This window comes from Sesamum indicum, linkage group LG7 (genome assembly GCF_026168435.1).
Source record: "Sesamum indicum cultivar Baizhima isolate 11 linkage group LG7, ASM2616843v1, whole genome shotgun sequence".
In the NCBI taxonomy this organism is placed as follows: domain Eukaryota; kingdom Viridiplantae; phylum Streptophyta; class Magnoliopsida; order Lamiales; family Pedaliaceae; genus Sesamum; species Sesamum indicum.
In genome coordinates, this window is record NC_142663.1 from 6,285,115 (window position 1) to 6,310,832 (window position 25,718).

Sequence of the window (25,718 nt, forward strand, 5' to 3'; positions counted from 1 at the left end):
ATTAAATTTGTATTTCAATAAGTTGAGCAATTGAACAGTACATTGAAATAGATTACAATAAAATTACATAAAGTGGTAACAAATACCTATATGTTTGGTGCGATTCGAACCGGGCTTGTTCATAATATTAGATATATACTAATATTTAGTTTCGATTCTATCATCTATTCTGACTGCAGATTGACGATGTTTTAGAAAATTGTTTTGATAGATTATAAACGTGAGCAAATGACATAATGCAATAGATAGGTAGGTTCTACAATCTGATAATGACAATGAATGTATACTATCATCTCATGTCGGATGAATACAAAGAATATGAACATTATGTAAGTTTTAAAAGTCGTCTCTTCTTACTAAGTTGTCTCTTTAAAGACAAACCCGTAATATTTTGAGTAAAGCGAGCCAGTATTAAAATGAACAAATGGACGCCACATCATCTAAGTATATAATTAAACTTAAACCTTTGTCTTCTGAAAACCTTAGAACTTGGAATTGATTTCGCAGGCTTTTCATGCTGGGAAGTTGGGCCAGGGCTTTGGTATTGGGGCTGGTGGGCCTTAGGTTCTCCGCCCGAATACTACGCCTTCTAGCAAGCACTAAGATTGTTCGGCCTTGTTTGGTTATATTTTCATCCTCAATTTTGATTTTTAGTATATTTAAGTGAGTTTTTATTTTTGTATTGAATTTTATGTGGAAAATGAGAACATATTTGGATTTGTAGATTCTTGTGATAAGTTTTCTTATATAAAAAAAAATGTAATAAAGTGAAGATGTGTACTAATGTAGAGCGTTTGGTACTAATCTTTTTATATGACAATACGTGATAAAATTAAAATATATTTGGATTAAAGTTTTTGATAAATTTTAGTACGAAAAAATAAAATATTTTATAATGATTTTTTATGATGCCCCTCAAATATTTTTTTCTCAAAGCCCAAAGCTCATGAAGTTTACCCCATCAAGTAGCTCAATAGGTCTGGCCCTGCTGACCCATGAATAAAGTATTAGACTTGTGGAATGTTTATCTTTTTAATTTGGCAGGCTGAAAAAGCAAGCTCAATCTAGTAACGCGATTCAGCATACAATAAGGACGACACGTCACACATATTTATGATATTACCGGACATGTAATGCTAAAAATTATTCAACTAATGTTGCATAATCCGGCTAAAATTAGTTGCCTTAGGAGCAAGTAAATGGATTCTCGGACTTTCGAGTTGATTAGGTAAAACTAGGTCAAAAGGGCATATCTTCGTCCAGATAAGTCCAAATCATGAAGCGATTTCTTAGTTATTTAGCCAACACGTGCAACTTTCTAACGGTGCATGATTTACCCTAACTACTCGCAAATCTTGCTCTATAATTGCCTAAAAGTTGAACTTTTGTGCATTCATTTTGGTAACTAAGTGTCTCGTATTGTCATTTTTTCAGAATTTTAGCTACTTTCAAGCTCACTTTTGTACTCCACATGGATTTTATCACTCCATCACCATATTCAACTATTGTTCTCACATTATTTCAAACTTTTCTTTTGTTCATTTAGTAAAATCATTACCGACTTAAGCATCAAAGTGCTAACCTTTGATTTGCAAGTTAGTCCCCCTTTTGATCTTAGAATTTTATTGAAATTTCTTTGACTGTTATGGTGCTGCTAGACTCCGATCCACATTAATTTATTTTACGAAAAAACATATTTTCTGGGATTTACAGGTCATTTATTTACAACAATCAAATAGTGTTATTACATAATTTTTTAAATATATAAAATTATGATTTAAGGAGCGACTTATCAAGCAGGACAGTTAGTGATCCACTCGCAAACTCTTTTAAATCGACGGTACATGCTCAGTACAATGCAGAAGTCGAAATTAATTAAACTAAATAAAGATAAATTATCAATCTCTAACTCCTTACCGAATTCAATACATTGTACTTATTTCCTCCAATAATCAAACTGCACATTATAATCCATTACATACCATCGAACAATAATTTTCCAAAATATCATCAACAATATAATCAATTGTATACCATCAAACATAATTTTTAAAAAATCTCATAAAAAATATAACCAATCACGTAACATCGTACAATAATTTTAAAAAACGTCGTAATCAATCTATTCTAAACCTAAGGATGTCAAACATCAAATCTTGAATGTCTCATGTATTATATACACATATATAGTTCCACCTAGAACCTGACTAGCTTTTTTGAGGTAGGGTATGGGGCATAGCATGGTTGTCAACCAGATCAAATGAAATTCGATTCATGTCAAGGGATCCAGCTCTCGATTGTACATTATTGTCAGCTGATTTCCCGAATTGGCAATACCTTCCAAAAGCAAGAGGATGGTATTGGTGCGAACTAACTTGTGGGCTCGATTGATTCGTGTAATAAAATTATACATGATAAAATTAAGTGAGATAGGAAAAAAAAAAGATAATTAATTTTATTTTTTATTATATAGTGTTCGATTTGACAGATTATATGTATGTACGATATTTCATGTGATAAATATACTATTGTATTTAGGTGAAGGAATTACAAAATACGAATAAATGTTATAAAAAGACTATTATGAATATCATTTTTTAAGTTATTTTTATTTGATTATTGTAGCTTGTGAATAATTAAGAAAAAATTCTCTCAATATTTATTGAAATACAATTTTTAAAATAATAATTCTTTTGGAATATTTCTTTTCTTTTCTATATTCCTATGAAGGAGAAGTTTAAAATAAACATTCAATAAAAGAGAGAGAGAGAGAGAGAGAGAAGGTTTATTTTATTTAAAAAAAATATAAAAAAATTCTACTTTTTCAAATTTAATAACTAATTAAACTCAAATATTTTTCAAAAAAATCCCAGAAAAATGATTATAGTACTTTTTATTATTAAATAATTATGATTTAAAATATATTCTTTAAAACATGTATGTATTTCATAAGTTTAAAAAAAAAGTCAAAGTAAAAAATGGGGCGAAGAAATTTTTAACCCTACATTAGACTAACCGATGAGATGGTGTACCCAACGTCTTAGGTGGAAAACACTAACCTATAAATTAGGATTGCTAAGGCCGCGCTAGTATTAATATTACTGTGAATCAAATATATGACTATGCACAATGGAGAATATTATCTTACCCAATCACACAAATTAAATGTCAATAAATTACCTAATTTGGATTCCACTGCCAATGATATTTATAATGGGTATTTATCTAATAAAAAGAAAAAATGGGTCCACATAAAGTCATGTCGCAATTTCAAGAACTTGTCCAACTCTTTGGTCACTCTTTCCCTTGGTAATTTAGTTACTTTATATATTACACAATGTCGCCATGTAGCGCAAAATATAATGTGTGTCTTTGAGTATATGTCGTGTTTTTTTTTTTAAATAAATTAATTATTCGTGTTTTGTTAAATGAATTAATTATAATTATATTATTAATTAATTTTAATAATTAATAATTAATATATTAATTATTAATATTAAATAATAATTAACTAACAACTACTGTTATACTTGGCCAACTACTGTTGTAGTCGTGCTAAGTTGATCAGAGTGTGAGATAATTAAAATCCTCAATTCAAAAATCAAATCATAGCCAAAATTCAAGGGGCTGAAATGGTAAAAAACTAGTGGGCTCACCAAAAACACGTGTCCAAATCTTGATACCTCACAGATTTAATGTGATGTGTTAGTTTATATATTTTAAAATATGAAATATTATTTATTATATACAAGTAAAAAAGGATTGTCGTGATGGCTAGTATATATAAAAAAAAAGTAGAAAAAAGAAAATCTAGGGTAATTTGCAGTTTTCACCCTTAAAATAAGATTGATATGCACTTTCCACCCTTAAAACATAGAAATAGCAATTGGCACCATGAGAACACATAACCATTGGCAATTTGCACCCTTTTGACAAACCACTCAGCCTTTTGACATCCACAAGCAAACAGAAGCTTGAAGGAAACCAATCGCCATCCTTCTACAATGCAAATGAATGAAAAGTTCAAGTTTTCTCTGGTTAGGTAGTTGAGGTTGAAATTATGTAATGCATATCTGGTATACTTGGTTTTAATTTTATCTACCTTAAAAATAATTCAGGGACAAAATATATTGTTGGCGCCCTAAAATAGAAGTTGGTTACTAAACGACCAAGAAAAGGGGCAGATAAAATTGCGATTGTTAAACCACAAAGACTGTAATTTTTAATAAGGGGTTGGGAGAATCCGAGCAACGCCTGTGTCCGTCCTGCTCTCGACAGTGGCGGTGGAGCTGCGGCGTCTCGTGTCTATTGAGCCTCCCGTTGTTCTCCTGCTCTTCTAGCCCAAAAGGATAGTAATTTGATTCAACCCAGAAACAAATTTCCGAGGGATAATACATACATTTGGATTTGCTAGTGGAGCCGGAGGAAGTGGGGGACATGGTGGGATTCTTGAAGTAATTGCTGGGCTCCCTTTTGATACATTGAATTTATTTCTTTAATTTTCCCCAAGACATTGGGGCCCTTTTTCCGTGGACAATTATGTACTCATATACATTCATAAATTTATGTGTGTATTTGTGCGTGTGCGTGTGGTTGTGTTCTGTATGAGGGAGACATTGAAACGTGAAAAGGGTTTATTTTAGGCTTTGGATCCCGCTAAGCTTATTGGGGATTAGGTACAAATGAACTCCTCTGCCATTATGAGTTTATGGTGGTTTTTATTCCATTCTGCTCGTAGGAAAAAGTAATAGGTAGCTTCCCTTGTTTTCTGGATAAAGAAACCTTGGTGAGAAGAGTGATGTGAATTTTCTTACCCTTTTCGTGTTACAATATGATGCATGCTTCGGATTATCTTTTATGGAGTGTAAGTGTGAATATACTTGAATTTTGAGTTTATGCGTTGGTGAATATCATGAAAAAACTAGAGTAGTCATCTGAGAGTTGTGAAGTTTGACAGCATTTATTGTAATTCTTGCCGAGGCAGATTAAGAAGTTCCTTATCTGCATTGGAAATTTCTAATTTCTGGGATTTGACAATTCCTTGCTCTGCTTTTCAGGTTGCAATAGAGGATTATTTGCAAATTCAAGCACTACCCAATTTGTCTGGCAACGCTTGTTGCTATAAACTGCTATTGGTTCTTCTCCTGTAGATTTGTTCCGTGCAGAAAATGCCATTTAACTCCATCTTTAGAGATCTTATGGGGAAAAATGGCGTAGATGACAAACTAAACCAACTAGAGGAGCAGAAGTGTGGGCTAGGCTATGGAAGTTTCCATCTTACCCCTGAGGGATCGCCATCGTCTCCGAATGCATTCGTACAAGAAAGCCTGTGGGCGAACTTGCCACCTGAGTTGCTTCTGGATATAATTGGTAGGGTAGATGCCAGTGAGACTACATGGCCGGCTCGGAGGGCTGTGGTTTCTTGTGCTGCAGTTTGTAAGTCGTGGAGGGAAATAACCAGGGAGGTCATGAGGACGCCTGAAGAATGTGGGTTGCTCACTTTTCCCATGTCATTGAAGCAGGTACTTCTTATTTCTTATTCTGCTCACAGTTTCTCTTGAGTGTTAACCTTCGCCACTCTGATTTTAATTCTTGGAATCATGGATTAGCCGGGACCAAGAGACTCTCCAATTCAGTGCTTTATCAGAAGGGAAAGGGAGACATCAACATATAGATTGTATCTCGGCTTGAGCCCTGGTAACTGATGATCCCACAGTCTTTGACTGACTATAGTTGTTTCACTATCAAATTCATGTTTTAGCTACATTCTATTTAAATATCTGCTGATTTTTCATCAGAACTTTGGCTATCTCTGGTTACTTTTTCCCTTCTGCTATGTGAAAGTTTATCAAAGTGTTGTTATGAACTCAATCCTACATTTCCACCATCTCTGATGCTGACTGCTTGAGCTCAATTGCAGCTCTTTCAGGGGAAGCAAGTAAATTGCTGTTGGCAGCAAAACGGATCAGGAAAGCCACAAAAACAGATTTTTTAATATCTTTGGCCGGAAATGATTTTTCTCAGACCAGTGATAACTATGCTGGGAAATTAAGGTACTTTGTTTGAGTCTTCTTCTTGACTTTCTTTCACTAATATACTGTATCCATTAAACCATATGTTTATATTATCAGGTCCAACTTTTTTGGCTCCAAGTTCTTTATTCATGATTGTCGGCCTCCATGCAACTCTGCTATCCAGTCTCATGGTTGGTCAAGGAAAAGAATTTCTGCAAAGAAGGTGGCACCAAGACTACCTATTTGCAACTATAAAGTGGCCACTGTAGCTTATGAGCTCAATGTTCTTCGCACAAGAGGGCCAAGAAGAATGAACTGCACCATGCACACAATTCCTATTTCAGCGATTCAAGAAGGCGGGACTGCTCCTACGCCGGCAACATTTAGTCATGGTCTTGATGAGGCTCTTTCCCCCTTGACAGCTCCAGATGGAAGAAAAGAAAAATCTGTTTCCAATTGCATTTTTCAATCCAAATCAAAAGATTTAACTGGCAACACAAGTGAACCACTGATTTTGAAAAACAAAATTCCAAGATGGCATGAGCAGCTGCAATGCTGGTGTCTGAACTTTAGAGGACGTGTTACAGTGGCATCCGTCAAAAACTTTCAGCTGGTAGCTACGTGTGACCCATCACAGAGTGTTCCAGCTTCAGAACAAGAGAAAGTGATCTTGCAATTCGGAAAGATAGGGAAAGACATATTTACCATGGACTATCAATATCCTCTTTCTGCCTTTCAGGCCTTCGCTATCTGTTTAAGCAGCTTTGACACAAAACCAGCATGCGAGTAGTCATTTCTGCTAAAACCACTGGCTGTACCCCAGCGGTTTAGTTGTTTGTATATAGGCCCTTTCTTCTATTTTTTCCTTTTTTCAGTAAGAAGGTGTGCAATCCTGTCATCCTTCCTAAGAAGATTAAGCTTTAGTTATAAGGTGTCAACGATGTGATTTCAATTTGATGCTTATCTATTATGCATAAAAGCTTTGAACTTAAACTATTTGGATATCTGTGTTGCTCATAGGATTTGAGGCAGCACAGTAAAAATGATCTGCTACAAGTTCTTTGAAATGCTTTGTCTAGTGACTGCCGCATAGATATTGGTGATTTATGTGTCAAGTCTTTATTAGTAACTATTGGTTATTTACAGCAGGGCAATACTTTGAGGTAGCAATCTGTTCTTAAATTTTTTTGAATTGCTGGCATTCTTATTATGTTTACATCCGAACATCAACAACTTAGCACACACATATTTGTCATCTACTATAATTAGTAATATGTAATATTCATGTTCAGAGGACATCTTTGTCCTTCTCTTTATCCCTTTGCTGGCAGCCAACACGGCAACCATGGCGTCGAGGCTTTTCAGGATTTTCTGGATCGGAATCACTTGGTTCCAAGAAAAGACCTCTGAGACATCTTCTCCTTATCTTTGGTTCATAAGGAAGTTTCTCCATACGATTCATGTTAAATTCAGCCCTTCGTGTCTCAGGTGGACCTCTTTTGTCCGTTGACTGGATTGATTCCTTCGGAGCATGAGCGACAGACATGTGAACTCCTGGATTTCGTTCTGTAATGGAAACATTGAACACAATGGAGTTATTGATTCCTTGTGCATTGTTGTTTACATATACCTCCTTTGGTTGATCTTCAGTAGTTTTTGCATCTTCTGACTTTTTTCCTTTATTAGAACTTCCGTCTCCGTCAGTGGTTGCTTCAGCCGTTTCATCAGGATTGATCTTGTAGCCTCTATGAATGTGAACTGGCCCTTCTGTTCTTGAAGAATTAGACCCCATTTGCATTGATGCCCCTCTGTTTTCTCCTGCAAGGGTTATAACACTTACAGGTTTGTCATTAATGGCAGTTTTGGGGTCTCCAGCGGTCACTCGGTTGACAAATGTTGAAAGGTCATCCCTGATGTCTTTGTGCAAGGCCACATGCTCTCCACTTGGTTGAGCTGATATCTTTTGAGTATCAGAAATCATGCTTCTCTTCTTCAATTGAGAAGTTGTGGTGTTGGTTTGTTTTAAACTGGGGACAGAGGTAGGTAAAATCTCCTTTGTGTCAAGTGCCTCTTGCTTCTCTGCATTCTTCTGGTTCGATTTACTTGGAATCTCGGCCTTCTCAATGATGTTTACTCCAGAGCCAGATTTTGGAGTGAGAATATTGTTGACTTCCTTCTTTGTCTCTTCATTAATTTTAACCTTTGTTTCTTGCACTACTTCCTTCACTTCTTGAGTTTCTTCAGGCTTTGCTGTCAATTCCATGACTGGCTTATGTTCCCCATTAACAGTGGAAGACTTTTGGGTTGGTGTAGGTGTCTCCAGACCCTGGACAGGGGTGGTGCTGGTGCCAAGTTCCGATGATTTAGACGACGTTACATTTACCTCATCTCGTTTGGAGCTGGTCTCATCCACAGTCTGATTTTTTGAGTGATTAGAACTCTCAGACTTAACCTCAGCTGAAGATCCATTCATATTGGAAGAGTCTGATTTTGGGGTTGGCATAGTAGTCTCTGAACCCTGGACAGGGTTGGTTGTAGCGCCAGCTTCTGATGATTTAGAAGGAACTGCTTTTACCTCATCTTTTTTGGATCTTGTCCCATCCACCGTTTCACCATTGAAGTTCTTAGCACTGTCAGATTTTGCTTCTGCCTTCAGCTGAGGTTCCTGTTGAGTTGTGCGTCTTGCTTCTTTTGATGGCGAATTAGGCTGCATGTGCTTGCTGGAAGTAGAGGATGTCAGTTTAGGAGAACGAGACGAGAGACGAGATGGAGAACGAGGTTGTGAAGCCCTTTGGATTGTGGAGGGGGACTGAGAGCCCATGCGAGAGGGAGATGAAATGGTGGATCGTGCTTGAGGGGGTGCACGAGATTGAGCTATCTGACGAGAGGGTGATTTGGGCTGCGATGAGGGGGGGGATTGAGTAGTTGCAGGAGACGGCATTGATCTTTTGGGCTCATTTGCAGGATTAGTGAAGGTAGTATTGTTTGGCTGGCTAGCTGTTTGCACTTTGCCTGAAGGTGGTGGTGTTGGGGCAGGGGCTGTAGTATTTTTCTGGTCAGTGATCTGCTGTTCTTTTGTAGATGGAATGGTGGGATTGGGAGGGCTGTTGGCCGTGGTGGTTGACTGGCTACCTTGAGTCATGGTTTCATCTGTGGTTGGAGTTGCGGTGGTGCTGGCGATTGACTGGCTCACATTGTGGGATTCAGCTCCAGGTGTAGTAGTAGTAGTAGGTGCGGTGGTGGTTGCTGGTGGGGGTGCATTAGTTTGGGTTGTGGTTGAGCTGCTTGAAGCCAGTGTGACTGTTGACTGGTTACCTGGAGTCTGAGTTTCAGCTGGAGGTGGAGCCATGGGGATGGGACTGTTGGTGTTGGTGGTTGACTGGCTAACATTCTGGGATTCAGCTCTAGGTGCAGTCCTGGGGGAAGAATTGGTGGTTGCTGGTGGTGCTGCAGTTGTTTGGTTTGTAGATGAACGGCGTGTGCCTGATGACCAAAACCGGAAGGAGAATGATGACCTTCGATCCGCCATCAATGTTCGGAAACAATGTAAGGAGAAAATAGGATGGATAGCTGTTTGTTTTCCGTTTTCTTGGGGTTAGTTTGATATGCAACAAAGGCTAACAAGACATCTTATAACTTTTTGAGACCAAAACTAAAGAAAACTCCAGCAAATGACTTGTGTTGTAGTGCTTGTCTGAGTCTTCTTCCTTTGGTTTTTCTTTTGCCTTTCCAGAGAATCAAGTTTGCTTGTGAAACTCATGGGATTCTCCGACGTAATTAATTCTCTTTAGCAAGTCGAGAATCTTTCTCAAAATATGTCGCCTTTTTCATCAAACTTGGTACTTATTCTTTCCTCCAGTTAAAAAACACAGTTAAAAACTGGTTCTTGTCCTTAAAGCAAATTCATTACAGGCAAACACAATGTCTTGGAAAGCAACTTTACAAATGGCCTAATAAAAAAATGGGTAAATTACAACAACTTTTCTTGAGATTTGACATAATTAAAAATATTCATTTGTTGTTTGAAAAATTACAAATACCACCCTGATATTTGTAAAATTATATAATCCTTGAATGAAAGTATTATATTGTCAACTTTGTCCTTACTGTATTTTCTTATTTTGTTAAAAAAATAAAAGTTTATAAAAAAAATCAAACGGAATGGATGGAAAAATTTTAAAAATTATAAAAAAAATTATCCACTTAATCCATAAAAAAGATAAAGTTTTTTAAAAAATAAATAAAATTTTAATTTTTAATCCACAAGAGCATTTTAGTCATAAAAAATGAATGAAAACCTAATGGATGAGGCTAATTGTTAGACGGTCGTTAAAATCAAGGGGATATTGATAATCTTTCAAACAATGAGGGGGTATTCGTAATTATACCAAACCTCGGGAGAGGTCATTTATCCTAAAAAAATCAAAAGTGGCAGATAGCTTGAATGTTGACAAACAATCCACATCTTATGCAAGGAAAGAACACATAATTAAATCCTAACAAGCAACTGATCAAGGGCAGGAAATCTTCTTACAATTTTCAGCAAATTGTACGGCTATAAATACCCTTTCTTCTTAATTTAAGCATAATTACCAAGTTGAAGCTCATTCCTCAATTATCGCAAGGTACAATGTTAAGTTTAATAGTACCATTAGCTGCATAAACATTTTAAAGTTTCTCATGTTTAAGGGCTCAGTCACAGACTCATACTTCAGACAACAGCATCCATTGTGTTTCACATTTCTTGTTTTGCATCATTAAGTTCTCACCCATCAAGATGTGAATCATCTTTCACTAAAGATTCTGGCATCAAGAGATCGACACCTCGTTGTATCCTCTTTCGGCAAAGACAGTTTTCTATAATTACTCTTTTAGACCCCAACTCCTGTCTTTTTAGAGGTAATTTGTACAAACCATGTTTCATCAGATGTTTCAATCAATAGGATCTGTAATGATCTCTGTCTATCTGACTTTCTAGATTCTCAGACATCTTTCTATCTATGATGTAAAAATTAAATCAAGAAAGCCCAAGAATTTCCAGTTTCCATCTGTGTCGTGTCCAAATCCCATACTCACCTCACCTCAGTGCTAGTCACTCAAAGCCTGAAACTGACCTCTAGCTTTTCCTTTATAGGACCAAAAATGCAAAATCTGTTCCGAGCAGTCAAATGTTGCCTTGAGAATGGGCACATAAAAAAACTGCAGTATCCAGGTGCAGGCAGCACATTGGACCTGATAAAGGCATTCCCACATCCGGGACATGCCAAGTCATCTCCATCTACTCCAATGCAGCATCACAAAGGTTTCAATGATCCAACAGTGGTGGCACGGTCTCACACAATGCCGCAGAAGGGATTACAGAATACAACAGTTGCTGACGTACTAATGACTAAGGGAGAAGAAAGGGTTGGATCTTGGCTTTGGTGTCGCTCAGACGACACCGTCTATGATGCTGTCAAGCAAGTGAGTTTCAAAACTATAACAGATTCAAAATCCAGTTAATTCTAACTTCTATATAAGTCTACTTGTCAAAATTTTGCAGATGGCACAGAACAACATAGGATCATTGGTGGTTCTAAAGCCAGGAGAACAACAACTGATAGCAGGGATTTTGACAGAACGAGGTATTGCATCAACATGTTACTGATAAAGGCCTAGGAATAATTACCTAAACACCTCGAGTTTTGAAGTTCAGACATAATACCAAAGAATTCATCAATTTTAAAAAGTTATACTGACACCTAACAGCCAAAATTATATTACAAATTATCAACTTCTAATCATAAATATCATGCATACTGTTCATTGAAACAGACTATTTAAGGAAGGTGGTCGGACAAGATAGGTCCTCAAAATATACTAAAGTAGGTGAAATAATGACTGATCAGGTTGGTGTTCATATTCACACAGGTTTCATGTCCTGAGATCTCTTTTGACTCTTTACTAAAAGTTTTTATTCCTGGACAGGACAAGCTGGTAACAGTAACATCAGACACAAACATTCTTCATGCAATGCAGCTCATGACAGGCAAGTATTGTTATATAAGGATGAAATATACCATAAAAGAAATGGACAATAGGTCGATTAGCTGAGTCATACATAGATAAATGCAGCATAATTCTTGACATAGTTTATTTATGCTTGCAGAGAATCACATAAGACATGCGCCAGTTATAAATGGGAGGATAGTCGGCATGATCTCCATTGTTGATGTTGTTCGAGCAGTATTGGAGCAGCAGCATGGAGAAGTGAGGCAACTAAACGAGTACATCCAGGGAGATTACCGTTAGAATTCTATGAACATCTGGAACAAAGCACGTGTCCACAAGCTACTTCAAACGTCTACCAAAGGTACAGCTATTATACTCTGAAGCAAAGTTGCAACACGCCCTCAATTTGTGACAAACTACTCATGCCATCACAAAGATCCTGAATAAAAGTTGGCGAAGGACGTGTGTTATGAGACATGCGGACTATTCTCACATATGACGTTCAACCATGTACCACAATGAAACATTGTAACCATTATTCCCAGCAAAAGATCTTTGACTTGCTATCTTTCTAAATGCAAACTTCTGTTTTACTAGTCATCAAGTGTGTGCTCACAAACTTCTGTTTTACTAGTCACCAAGTGTGTGCCTCTATCCATTCGTATGTTAAAGTTGGTCTGATATATATTACCTCAGTGGATCTAACATTCTAACTATGAAATTCGACAAAATCAGATCAAAGCAAATACAAAATGTGAGCATACAAGAGATGGCACGAAATTATCTTTAGAGACTAGCATTTCAGACTCCAGATTTATTAAGAACTCAAATTAGCCATTCCCTCAATGCAACAGTTTTCTTTATTCAAATTCACCAACCTGATAAGATAAGATGCCACAGAAATCAAGGTCAGGGTTAGGCTCGACGAAAAATGGTGTTGATCATGTCAAATTGTTTCTGGGTCAAACTTAGCCAAAGTAGTTTGCAGGGACTGTAGTTCATGTTATTGCAAAATCTGCAACCTACTTCCTCAGGTTTCTGCATTTGACCTGTTTGAGGTGATTCTAAAACTGATGAACTACATGGTTTTGGGCACAAAAAGAATATACATGCAAACAGAAGGTAAAACTTACTACAAGTCTAGGTGAAGTGCCACTAATCTAATGAAGCCTCAGCACTCAATAATCATTTCGCTTTCTTATGCAAAGACATGACTTACAGGTGATAACCGAACTATCTGATAATTTATCTCTTTTCTGGCGAGTACTTGTTACTTCTATGACTTGTTCCCACTGCTCGAGATGCCGTTAGAGCTACCTTCAATGGCTCAGATAGTACAAATCCCCGGGCTTCCATCATTCCATGTATCCTTCGAGCATCCTCAACAAAGCCGCCAGCTTTAAGTGAATATATAATCTTTTCAAAATCTGCAGACTCCAGTTGCTCAATCTTTGACTCCAGAACTCCTAAAGCTTGAAGCGCCTTCTTCTCAGCCCCAGACTTAATGTACATGTCACAGAGGCTTATATGGAGCTTTAATGGAGGAGCCTCGCCCTGTTCAGCAATCTTATCCAATATCTGTTCAACTTCATCAAAAAGCTCCAACTTGTTGAACCAATCAACAAGAACAGTATAAGTAGCAACCCCAGGCTCAATTCCATCCTTCTCGAGTTCCAATAAAAGATTTAAGGCTTTGTCCAACAAATTCTTCTTTTCATAAGCAGCAATCATACTGGCTGTGCATCTATCATCTGGCTTGTGCCCAAGTTTCATCATCTGATCAAAATTATGCCTAGCTTGGTCCAGGTTACCGGCTCGCTCACATGCCTCAACCATTAATGCACAGGATTCTTGACTCGGCTGGAATCCAGCAAATTGCATGGTGGTGGAAATTCGGTCAGCTCCATTAACATCACCGACCTGGGCAAAGGACTGAAGCAAGGCCATATATATCTCCTTCGTAGGCTTTATGTCCCTCGTTTCCATTTCTCTCATCAAAGACTCACCTAGTTTTGGTTGACCAGCATTCACATGGGCCATGATCATCGAATTGTAGACCTTCATGTCAGGTTGAAAGCCATGGGCCCTTAAGCTTTCAAATGCTTCTTTGGCTCGATCAAGATTTCCTGATTTACAGTACATGTGAACAACAATGGTTAACGTAATAACATCAGGAAGAATTCCATTTTCATTCATTTTTGTCAGAATTCTCTCGGCATCTTCCAAGCGATTTTCTTTAGCAAGAGCATCAATCAGTTTTGAGTAGTCACGTACGTTTGCTTCGAAGGACTCTTCACCAAGTACAAGTTCTGCAATCTAAATCATGTAATTAAAGGTAATCAAGCTGAGGTCTAAACTTATAAAAAGAAAAATTGAGACCATATTCTACATTAATTATGAATATAGAAGACTAGAAGTCAGAAGAATGTTTCTTTCTGTTCTTTTTCTTTTACCTGATAAATAAAGACAAAAACACAAACAAGATAGAAACAACAAAAACATGCATAATGTTTGGATTCGTTTTCTAAGTGTTTTGTGGAGATAGAGAGAGAAAAACAAAGATAAATAAGTGTGTGTTTGAGATAGTATGTATGTTTGGATTTTTTTTTGGAGATAATATAAAATAACTATTATATGTTTAATGTTGTGTTTTGGGAGACAAAAATTACTATTCATTGTCAAATCATGTCTTTTTTATGTATATTTATGTATATGTGTGTTATATATATATGTATGTATTTATGCTAAAACAGTTAAAAACACCTAAATAAGGTGTTTTTGAATTATGGCAAACATTGGGTATGTTTTGACTTGTCTTGAAAATAATTTGGAAATGAAAACAAACATAGTGATGGGGTTTAATGCCCACAATTTTCTTTCTGGAACTGACCGGAGAATTCTCTCATTCTTGAAGGCGATGAGTTTTTTCTGGAAAAGCACTTTAGTTAACTGCTTAATGTGACAGATTGCCTGCACCCTCAGCTTGCTCACCATGGTTAACACAAAATATTCACTTTTTAAGCCTCATCTACAACACCACCTCAATTCACTTCTAATATTCCAAGGTGGACAAGGGGATTGTTGGCACATCCCCGAGCATCTAAACTTAATATCACGCATTATACCAAGTCAGTATCCGTACAGAATAGTTAGATAACTACTAATTCCATGAGCAACACATGGGACCTGTAGACCTGGGCCTTGGGGAAGCAAAGGTTAAGGCAAAGTTAACATATTTACTGAAAAATTTAAAACATGTGCTGTGATACATGAATTCATTCAGCAATCAGACACAAAGTTAAGTGTCATAAAATACAAAACCCACCAAATTTCAATAATGCCTGACACAATGTATTCCTGTGTCCCCTCGTGCAATAAGTGATCTGATTCTCGCTATGAATTTTCAGATACACGCAGTTATATATATTACGCACAATCATTCACTTAGTTATGTATGCATGCTGGAGTAGTAGATAAACCCTAGATATTAAAACAGCAACAAATATACAATCACTGTATGCTTTAATGGATTAGGGCTTCATCAGAGTATAGGCATGAAAACTCAAACCACATAAATGAACTGAGAACTATTCAACTAAAAATTACACATCAAAATAATGTGTGAATTAAATCCATCAGGAGGCTAATGATCCAATCACAAAGACCATTCGCCCATCTAAATATTCCACAATTGTCAGACTAACAGATTATTTAAAAGAGAGAGGCACTCTCCCAATGCTATCTGTTGATTGAGAAACTTAACTATTCAAAAAATATCTAGTATAATTTAAAGTCTCAAATTCATCACAGATGAGTTTTTTTAGAGAACATAATCAGACTTTAGCACTTAGCAAGTAGAGCTAAATTGCTAATCATATTCCATTCAAACTTGAGAATATGAGCTATAAGATCATAATTCTGAATGAGAATAAAGTATTTAAGCATCATCCACATAGAACAATATAAATGAGTCTATTCCAGTTAAGACAAAATTTAGAGTTGTTTATACAAAGCTTTTTAATGGTTGGCTGAATGCTTAAAACTCCTCCACATGTATGACAAACACATATACTACATTTGGATGGAATTACATTGGTATTATTTAAATTTGTTTAAGTGCTTCAAGCATGATTCTTTAGATCTCATTTTTAATAAATTTTAAACATTCCGTTACGGAATTTTATTAGGAACATGTAACTTTCTTAAAGAAAGACAATGTTGGAGGCACAACTTGGTCATACCAGCATTGAAGAAATGTGTATCTTCATAAAAAATAACTTTCTTCAACCTCAAAACACTATGATCTAAGCTTAAGAATTTGAGAAAGAGCAAAGTTTTGATACCTTGAAGTATATATGAGGATTCTGTTCTTTTAATCTATCAAGAAAAGCAATCCAGTCAACCCTGCTAGGTTGGAGAAGGCCTATCCATTCGCCTAAAAGTGGAGCAGGATCATCTGCTTCTTGTAAAGAGAGGATCTTATCAGCAACAAGTTTGCATCTACCAGATATTGGCTTTGGCTCCTGAGGCCACATAACTTCGCCACTCTTGTGAACTTTATCCGCCACCTCAGCCCATTTTGGTTCAGATAAATCAAGTCCATAAATCTTGTACTTGATCTTCCCATGTCTTTTTGGAAGAGAGACAATCTTCTGTTTATCTTCAGCCACATTATCATTATCTCCCACCCCCTCTTCTCCAACAGCAATTTCTTTTCTCAAATGCTCTTGCCCTGGAGATTCTGTTTGGGCTTCCTCTTTCCGAAGTCGTTCTAAACTCTCATGGAACTCGCTTTCCTCCATTTTTTGACGAGCCCACTTGAACCTGAGCTCTCTTAGCATATCCCCACGAATGCCCACTTCACCAGCAAACCTGTACATCTCCTTAACTTCCTCAGACTGAAGAAAAATCTTCATTTTCTCTTTTTTCTTCTCTTTTTCCATGTCTTGCAGAACTACATTGCTAACATCCCACACTGTTCTCCATAAATCCTCACTGAAATCCTCAGATGGTGTTGATGCAGCGGATCCAGTCATTTGCTCAAGCCCACCCTTTTCCATCTCTGATACAACCTTCTCAACAATAATCAAAAGCATCCCATCAATCGTATTCTTGTCACAGTCAGGATAAACTTCAGAGAGCTTTTTGCGCATTATCCAAACAAATCTGGATAAGAACTCATTCATGGTAGCATCATTTTCTGATTCAAGTTCCACATTACTTGATGAGTCATTCAAATTAACTTGTTGTACAGTGTGAATGTATCTACACAAAGGTTTATGAAATATTGGGTTTTTAGGGCCACCGCCGAAACATGAGGCATGATAAGATCCCGATGGATGAAATAAAGGGGGTACGCAGCTGCTAGTGATCGCACCAAATCTGTAACCAGAAGAGTATGAGGACAATCCCCTACCATGTAGTTTTGATATTTTGGTAACTGTGGATCTCCGGAAGAAGCGCCTCAAATTCATGTCTATGTTCCTCCTTAGCCTCAAGAGAAGTAATGGCACCAGCTGATATATGGTTTATGATAATAAATGGATCCAAAGCACCAATTCCAATGAATACCAGATCCAACTGTAGACGACACCAATCACAAATACATAATTGGAACTACAACATCAAAGGCATACAAGTAGCCAAGTGATTTTTCCTGCATTTGGAAGACACCAAACCCAAAGGTTAGAAACAAAAGAGACTGTCCTCAATTCTAAAACCAATCCATCAAAGGAAATCAAGCATTTGGTATATGAGTCATTTTTCAATAGAACCTAATACGAAATGATACCGAAAGTTCTTCCTAAAACACATCAAAACCATCTATATTCTAAGAACCCACCACACAAATCAAGAACATCCAAAAGAATTCGAAGAATCCTAAGCTGAAGCTGAAGTCAAAGATAAGGAATACATCCAAATTAACATGTTTTGGGACAAACTATTAAAACCCTTTTCATCCAAATTCTCACATCAAACTGGAACCAGCAAAAACACGAATACCAAGCTGAACGACAATTATAGAGAGAAAAAGAGGCAATTACCAGATCAGGTTGAGAATGAGGAAACTACTAGTGCAGAGAGTTGAGTGTGAAAAATGCACAAAACCCTATTAAAACCCTCGACGGAAATCCGAACCGGTCTCTACCCGAATGCCAAGTCCAGCCTAAACTGTAGGGTCTCTTTTCGTGAAATTCGGGTTTTATGCTTTGGGCTGTACTCAACACTCGGATTAAATCAGTACCATGTCCAGCCAAGCTATTCGGCTGACCCACTCCAAATTAATGGGCCTGTCGTGGAGCCAATACATTTCATCAAATAAAACTGCTCTGTAAATGGCCGAATCAACATAAATTCCAATAGTATAACTCAAATTTGATTTAACTGAATTTGAATTAATTATATAGCAAATGTAATATATTTATCATATCATCAGTATAAAATTTAAGAAAAAAACTAATCACATGACAAGTGCATTTCACTTGCTCTATGATTGATTTGCTTTAATACACTTGAATATTGTGATTGGTGTACAATTTAGGAAAAGTAACCAATCACATGATAAGTATATTCTACTTATTTTGTGATTAATTTGATAAAATAAAACTTGATTTGAATAAATTGACAAAATTATATGTATTTATTATCTAAGACCATAATATAAGACCGAACAAGTCATACATTCATGAATTTCCCTGCGGTAATAGACTCATTACTTGATTATAGTTCTAGTCCATTTTACATTTTGAGAGGTTGTTGTCACAAATTTATTTTTTGAATATCAATTAGAGAAAAATTATACTGTCATTGATCAATTGATTGAATTGGCATCATTGAAGGAGAGAGCCATGGGTTCAAACTCAGGTTGTCCCCGACTCTTCACCCTTAAAATTCATGCCTAGTCAAATTAAATAAATCAAATTGAAATAAAGGGAGATATATCGAGACTTACAAAAAAACCCCTTTTTGTTTTTAATTTACAAGTAGACTTACAAATTTTTTTTAAATTATAAAAATTCAAAACGTGTCCAAATGTGTCAGACACGCCTCCGAAAATGTTGGACACACGTGTCTTCTTTTTTTTTTTTTTTGGGACATGGAATCCGCGTGTCCGACATGTGTTCAAGGAGTGTCGGTGTTCAACACGTGTCCGACACTGTATTGGGTAATTTTTCAGAGTGTCTGTATATTATAGGGACTCTTTGTTCTTGCAATTTGCATAAATAACTCAAGGGTACATTAGAATAAACTTTCCTAAAGTTTATTATAATTACAGATACTCTCTTGTTATTTAAAAATTACTAATACCCCCTTGAAATTTGATGAAATTTGGAGATTTGAAATTCTCAATTTTGTCATTGCTGTATTTTTTTAATTTTAAAAAAATTGTACGAGGTTGATGAAAATTAAAGATTTAAAAAATTATAAAAATATTATTCACTTAGTCTATAATTTTTTTTTAATCTTTTTAAAAATAAAAAAAATATATTTCATAATTCATAATGGTACTTTGATCAGTCCACCACAAAAAATGAATGAATAAATTTAATGAAAACTAATTAATTGGACTAATTCTTAAACAATCATTAGAATTAGAAGATTATAATAATTTTTTGAATATCAAAAAAATATATATAATCATGTCAAATCTCAAAGTAGCTCTGTGTAATTTACCCATAACTGACAAACCATGCAGACAAAGAGTGACAAATCTGACAGCTTTTTGACCAATTAAATAAAATTAGTTGGCTCTTTGACTTGATATGTATAGTGGCCACCTTATTTTATTACAGTGTAATCTTGAAATTTCATAATTTTGTCCCAAATTTATACAATGTCGATGAACCAGAAATAAAACAATCACACATTGATCTAATATTTGGTCCAAGAAGATAAATAAAATATAATATTATCCTATCATGATATATCCTCAATTTTATCATATATTAATCTATCCTACTTTAATTCCACCACACGAATTAAATGATACCTAAACGTAATCTATATATAGTACACCAATCTAAAAATGGAAAAGACTCAATATATTAAATAAATGAAAATTAAAAGGCTCTTTCACTTTCATCTAATGGGAATAAACAATATTAAACCATATTATAAATAATTGTCTATGATACGTCACTAATTGAGGACAAAAATACGTGGAATGAATGATAATAAATTAATAATAATAATAATAATAAATTAAATTTAGGGATAATTACAGCTTTCAACCCTTGAATTTGCTGTAATTATACGTAAACGTCATGTAGTTTGAAAAATTACATCTAGCACCCTTAAGGTTTGTTTCCGTCTAACAAATATGTCCCTTCGTTAGTCCAAATTCACCTAATTTACTGACAATTAACAACAAAAGTTAGAAACAAAATTATATTGACTCCTTATTGACTTATAGCAGATCAAATAAATCTTTTTACGTGAAAAGGCATATTTTCACCGTTATAAGGGTAGTTTAATATGAAAAAAATTGTTAGATTTGTAATAAGTCAATCAAAGGTAAATATCAATTTTCATTCAATTTTTTTAGTTAATATTCAAATCCAGTGAATTTTGACTAATGGAGAGATTTATTTGTTAGATAAATACAAATTTCAGGGGTGCTAAATATAATTTTTTAAATTATAAAAAATTTACGTATAATTATACTAAATTTTATAGGAGGAAAGTATAATTATTCCTTAAATTTATAATGTCAAATCTGGCGAGCATATATCTGCTACACCAAAGTTTGTGCATACACCTCATAGGCCTATCTCCTTATCTTCTGGGGCATTTCTCATCTGTAAAGGATCACATTGCTCCTTTTCCATGTTGATTGATGATTGATTCAACTCTTTGGAAATCTTTTCCCCCAAATGTGTCACCCCCTTTATTCAAAGATTCTGTTAAATGTTTGGTCCTCAATCCAACTTTTTGGTCTTTGACTTGGTTTTAATTAAGGATTTGAATCTTCTATCACACTTTTATATTACACTAGTATCATTTTGATATATAATTGATACGTGTTTTTTTTAAAATTAAGTTATATTATAATTTAAAAGTGGGACCGTACAAAAATATACTCGCGAATGTGACATTAATGTGCAACACGCAAGTGTGATAGAAAACTCTTTATCCCGATCTAACTCACATTAATCTCGTTCATGCATTTTTTTACTTGTGACAGGTCAAACACAATTCAACAGCTTGTCATGGTCTCTGTAGATCTAGGGATTATTAGATGCCAAGATGCAGTTATACCGATCCCTACATATTCTGATACCTTTGACTCTATACGTATTGATAACCATCCGCCCACTTGTGATGCATCATTTTGTCAATAAGAGATTTCGATCTTCAACCCTTAATATAAATTTGAACTAATTTAAGTATACAAGGTTTTGGTCGAGGATTTCGTGATCAAATTTGATGAGTTTTCTTCTAATTAAAATTTTTAATATTTTTCAGACCGAGGTGTACACAATTATTTTTAAACATAATCAATCAATATTAACCTCAACACGAATCAAATACCACACTTTATGACTAAAATGACATAAACGTTATTGCAGTTAGTATTTTATTTCTACATACTCCACACTTTTATCATAAGTATTGATACGAGTTTGTACAATTCTACTTGATAAGTTTCTAATTTGCCTGTTTGCTTGTATTTTCATTCTCAGTGGAAAATATATATTTTTACTTTTGTATAGGTTTTTATGTGAAATGAAAATATATTTGGATCAGTTAATGAGATTATATTTTATATTTAACTATGATGTCAAATCAATATGTTTTCAGTAAGAATACGTATAAACGAACATATCCTTACCATAATAAAAATTAAAACTAATCATGTTGGATGTAGTAGTCTTAGGATCCAATTTTCTTACATGGAACATTAAATTATTGATAGTTTTATTATTTTATTGTTCAAACAAATGATGAGGTTGTTGGTACATGATTGTTTATTGCAAGAGCCTTTGAAGGCCTCAAAGAGTTGAAGCATATAACAATTGGTGTAGATGTCCTAACCTAGTAGTAGGACTAGCTCCAAGAATTTATATATATAATTTGTGCAACTTTCACTGAAAGAGATGGACAAAGATAAGGATTCTGAGACATGAAAGGGGGTGTCCTATTTAAGATTCTTGCAGCATTTTAACCTGAATATTACCCAATGAGAAGGGCCCTCCACATGCATGTGGGCAGTATCTCAAACCCATGTCTTAATTGCTACTTGCCCTAAAATGTGGAATTTCACTTTTTTCCATTGAACTTTTGGGAGATTAAGAATGTACAGAGATAAGCACAGAGACAGTGAGTTCTGGCATGGGCAACCTCAATCTCCATACTCAGAACCAGAACTGGCTGTCCCGGTCCGGTTTACGCAGACGATGAAACAAAAAAAAAAAAACAAAAACAAAAACAAAAACAAAATCTGCAAATGTAAATAGTAAGGTAGTTCGATGTAAAATCTTGGTGTACGAGACATCATAGGAGTCACATGGACATGGAGTCTTCACCTCATGCCATGTTGACGGGGTAAAATATGAACTTTTATCATTTTACATACGGATTGGAAAAGAAATATCCAAACATGCCAAGGATTTGTTGTTTTCGGCCTGATGTTGGGTTGAACCTAAAATGTGGACCCTTAATTTATTCAGTGATATGCGACATTATATTAGAAAGTTATATGTTGACTGTACGATGGGTCAAAACATATAAATACTTTTATTAAATGTCGAAATCATGTACTGTTTTATATTTCATTTTATACCTCAGGATCTATATTCAGACGAACCTACTGCCTAACATTAGGAGACCAAGTTTGTAATATAAACAGTTGACAAAATTATAGTTTTGGTCCTGTAACTATAAGTCGCTAGCACTTTTAATCTTATGACTTACTCAATTTACATATTTAGTCCTTTGTTTTTTTGACAAATTTTAATCATGAAAATCTCACATTTGGTTATTTTCACTGAAATTTAGTCCAGTGTTGGAAATTTTGACCCATTGCCCTATAGTTACAAAATAAAAAATGATATCTACTTCAGTGTGAACCAGATCAAAATTATCAACACATGACTAAATTTGTCAAAAAAAGGACTCGATATGATATCCTCATGACTAAATTCGTCAAAAAAGAAAAAAGAAAAGACTAAATGTTTAAAGAGAGTAAGTTACAGGACTAAAAATACTAATAACTTGTAGTTATATGACAAAAAAATGTAATTTCGCCTAAATAGTTTTATTTCCTTGAAATTTGTGCGACTCATAGAGGACTTGGTTGGACCGTCCTCAACTATACGAAAACGACCTTAACCAAATGCTGATTAATTTATAATTATTTTTCGTATTATATTACATTATTGGAATATATGAGAAGTCCAAGAACTAATGAGTAAAAACGAAAATGTTCCGAACAATTTATTATTATCATTTTAAAATGAATGGAGTGGATTCCTCAGATAAGAGGGACTGTAGGGTCAAAATTCAAAGGTAAAGAAGTGGGAATCAAGATGGTCATGGTAGCAAGTTCCATTTGATTTTCAAAAGGCAATGCTGATGAAGTAGAAGATTTGGAAGGATTGGGAATTGATTCTAATCCAATGGGAAGAACGTGAAAATACATCACATTGATTTAATATCCAGAAAACTGATTCCAGACAAGTGGAATAGGTTTGGAGAATCACTTGGTATTTCAAAGGTGTTCAGTTTTCAGGACAAAGTAGAGAGCCCCATGTTAGTTCTACCTGGAAGGGCTGTCAAATAGGGAAGTAGTATATATGTCCATTTTGCTGACCATAAATCTTGAGTGGGAATAGGAAAATTAGTGTATTTGTTGGGCTAAATCAGTACCTGGAAATGTGGAACACAACATGGGACCATTGATTCTGTCGAAAGTTTGAAATTCAGTGTGAAATTGTCTAGTAATAATCGAATTCGAAACTACTGTCAGTTTGTGACTGAGCGAAAGCGATAACAATATTTTTTTTAGAAAAGTTGAATAACTCATCTGAAGCTTCAGAGAATTTATAAAATTTGACATTAGGCAAAAACGTAAAAGAGATTTTGCTTTGATAGGAATTTTGAAAAGATTTGAGTCCGACATGTATTTAAATGATAAAATTGTAATATAATAGGCCTTAATCTAAGCTATCTCCATATTAACTTAAACAAATTAAGAGAATTGGCTAAAAAACTACTCTAATATATGAGCAAACATATGCTAAATTATTAGGCCTAAAAGATAAGTACAAAAAATATTACGAATAATTGAAGCATGGAATTTCAGCACGAATGATGACCCCTCACTCTATAAATTTTGAAGGGTTTCGCTTCTCTTTTCAAGAAATCATGTGCGAAAATAAATTTTATTGGAAGAAATTTAACATTTAATCATAGTTAATTACCACGGTTTAATTATTAAAAAAATACCATGATCGAAAATAAATAGCCGTAGCAAATAATTTTTTAGCACAGCCATCTAACGGTTGTTAGTCGTAATTTTTGTGAGTATAGTTAAAATATTTGTTGGATCATAGTCATGACAAAAATAGTTTTTATAGTAAATAATTTAAATTTTAGCATCAGGTTTTGTTTGACCATTATTAATAATAATTATTTACCACGATTTTAGTCCATTGTTAATAAAATTGTATCCAATTATAAATTTTCTTCTACTGATTTAAACCAAAATTTCTGACAAATCATGCACTTGAATAACTACTCTTTGAAATTACGTAGATTCAAAAGTAGTTGAGTAAATCATATGAGCCCTCAAGTAATTACTAACAGCCGCTCAGCATACTCAGGCAAGAACTGACACAAGATTTCCTAAAAGAATGAAGAACATAAATAGCAGGCTTCCCCGCCTAATTTAAGGACAAAAACACAATTACATGACAGATCAAACAACAAAGAAAGAAACCTCTGGAATGTTGCACACAACATGATGAAATCACCATTTCCAAGTCTTATCTCATCCTTGTAACGACCAAACATCATAGGATAAACTCTAGAAATCAGAGACAACATAAATAGAAACAATACTCAATCTTTCTTGACCTTGTTTGACCGTTTGTTACGTTTAACTACACAGTAGGTTTCGAACTTACTGTTCTTGAGAATTTGAGTGGTTGTAGCTGACCTCGATTCAAGTTAGAATTTCTGATAGGAGGCGACCAAGAATCTCGCATCCCAGAATCCAATCAGCAACTTGTCAGACATGTCCTTTCGGCCGAATGAAAAATCAAACACTAGTGAAGAGAACAATGGATGAGAATATGATATGGTAAGAATAAGAAACAATATCCCACAAAAGAAAAGAGAGGGGGGGAGAATATCTTGTGCATTTATCATTTTATGAGAGTATGTTGTCAAAGTGTTGCGCATCTATCCTAACTAGTAGGGGCTTAGGATTGGGAGGATCTAATCCCCACCAGCTGGTAATGAGAATTCCCCATGTAATCCACTTGCTCATGCTGATAATTATAAAAAGACAAGAAAATGACTTTTCGGGAATTCAGGCAAAAGCTATTATTACAACTCTTCACTTGTTCTCTTTTCCAACTTTGTTCATGTTCTAAACCCCCCCCCCCCCCCCAAAGCAAAAGAATAGCATCTTTCACAGACATTTGAGAGAGAGAGAGAGAGAGAGATTCCTCAACTAGCTCTCTCTCCCTCACATTTTCTTCTTTATAT

The 25,718-nt window shown here is 35.2% G+C and overlaps 4 protein-coding genes across 12 annotated transcripts; 2 read left to right on the forward strand and 2 right to left on the reverse strand.

Moving 5' to 3' along the window:
• Positions 1-3,985: 3,985 nt before the first annotated feature.
• On the forward strand, positions 3,986-7,012 carry LOC105166290 (tubby-like F-box protein 5). 6 transcript variants are annotated; one of them, XM_088882496.1, is made up of 5 exons: positions 3,986-4,454; positions 5,058-5,522; positions 5,610-5,697; positions 5,921-6,053; positions 6,132-7,012. In XM_088882496.1, the coding sequence occupies exons 2-5, from the start codon at positions 5,169-5,171 to the stop codon at positions 6,802-6,804; spliced, it is 1,248 nt and encodes a 415-aa protein (XP_088738622.1). In that variant the 5' UTR covers positions 3,986-4,454; positions 5,058-5,168; the 3' UTR covers positions 6,805-7,012. The 6 variants fall into 6 exon arrangements, with proteins under 6 accessions (XP_088738622.1, XP_088738626.1, XP_088738623.1 ...); XM_088882500.1 differs by having other exon boundaries at positions 3,986-4,440; XM_088882497.1 differs by lacking the exon at positions 3,986-4,454 and adding an exon at positions 4,549-4,676.
• A 174-nt stretch (positions 7,013-7,186) lies between these two features.
• LOC105166129 (oxidoreductases, acting on NADH or NADPH) lies at positions 7,187-9,543 on the reverse strand. The gene has a single exon (XM_011085366.3). It carries the CDS (start codon positions 9,541-9,543, stop codon positions 7,303-7,305), a length of 2,241 nt encoding a protein of 746 aa, XP_011083668.1. The 3' UTR covers positions 7,187-7,302.
• A 975-nt stretch (positions 9,544-10,518) lies between these two features.
• Positions 10,519-12,573, forward strand: LOC105166291 (CBS domain-containing protein CBSX3, mitochondrial). Of its 2 annotated transcripts, none has more exons than XM_011085598.3 (6): positions 10,519-10,639; positions 11,149-11,477; positions 11,557-11,638; positions 11,829-11,902; positions 11,982-12,042; positions 12,163-12,573. In XM_011085598.3, the coding sequence occupies exons 2-6, from the start codon at positions 11,157-11,159 to the stop codon at positions 12,303-12,305; spliced, it is 681 nt and encodes a 226-aa protein (XP_011083900.1). In that variant the 5' UTR covers positions 10,519-10,639; positions 11,149-11,156; the 3' UTR covers positions 12,306-12,573. The 2 variants fall into 2 exon arrangements, with proteins under 2 accessions (XP_011083900.1, XP_088738628.1); XM_088882502.1 differs by lacking the exon at positions 10,519-10,639 and adding an exon at positions 10,671-10,913.
• On the reverse strand, positions 12,050-18,197 carry LOC105166130 (uncharacterized). Of its 3 annotated transcripts, XR_016066364.1 has the most exons (5): positions 18,050-18,197; positions 16,349-17,661; positions 13,225-14,321; positions 12,884-13,054; positions 12,050-12,444 (listed from the first exon to the last, which is right to left on the reverse strand). XR_016066364.1 is itself a non-coding variant. In XM_088882501.1 (4 exons), the coding sequence occupies exons 2-3, from the start codon at positions 17,477-17,479 to the stop codon at positions 13,251-13,253; spliced, it is 2,202 nt and encodes a 733-aa protein (XP_088738627.1). In that variant the 5' UTR covers positions 17,480-17,661; positions 18,050-18,197; the 3' UTR covers positions 12,050-12,444; positions 13,225-13,250. The 3 variants fall into 3 exon arrangements, 1 of the variants encoding a protein (XP_088738627.1); XR_016066363.1 differs by having other exon boundaries at positions 12,884-14,321; XM_088882501.1 differs by lacking the exon at positions 12,884-13,054.
• Between the last annotated feature and the right edge of the window lie 7,521 nt (positions 18,198-25,718).

What these genes read in the sequence shown, in the direction of transcription:
- LOC105166130 (XM_088882501.1), bottom strand. Translation starts at nt 17,479, where the DNA reads ATGAATTTGAGGCGCTTCTTCCGGAGATCCACAGTTACCAAAATATCA. An exon ending in ATCCTCATATATACTTCAAG is followed by an intron (nt 14,322 to 16,348) that starts GTATCAAAACTT and finishes TACATGATTTAG; the next exon opens with ATTGCAGAACTTGTACTTGG.
- LOC105166290 (XM_088882496.1), top strand. Translation starts at nt 5,169, where the DNA reads ATGCCATTTAACTCCATCTTTAGAGATCTTATGGGGAAAAATGGCGTA. An exon ending in TTCCCATGTCATTGAAGCAG is followed by an intron (nt 5,523 to 5,609) that starts GTACTTCTTATT and finishes ATCATGGATTAG; the next exon opens with CCGGGACCAAGAGACTCTCC. An exon ending in GTATCTCGGCTTGAGCCCTG is followed by an intron (nt 5,698 to 5,920) that starts GTAACTGATGAT and finishes GCTCAATTGCAG; the next exon opens with CTCTTTCAGGGGAAGCAAGT.
- LOC105166129 (XM_011085366.3), bottom strand. Translation starts at nt 9,543, where the DNA reads ATGGCGGATCGAAGGTCATCATTCTCCTTCCGGTTTTGGTCATCAGGC.
- LOC105166291 (XM_011085598.3), top strand. Translation starts at nt 11,157, where the DNA reads ATGCAAAATCTGTTCCGAGCAGTCAAATGTTGCCTTGAGAATGGGCAC. An exon ending in AGGGATTTTGACAGAACGAG is followed by an intron (nt 11,639 to 11,828) that starts GTATTGCATCAA and finishes TCATTGAAACAG; the next exon opens with ACTATTTAAGGAAGGTGGTC. An exon ending in TGCAATGCAGCTCATGACAG is followed by an intron (nt 12,043 to 12,162) that starts GCAAGTATTGTT and finishes TTATGCTTGCAG; the next exon opens with AGAATCACATAAGACATGCG.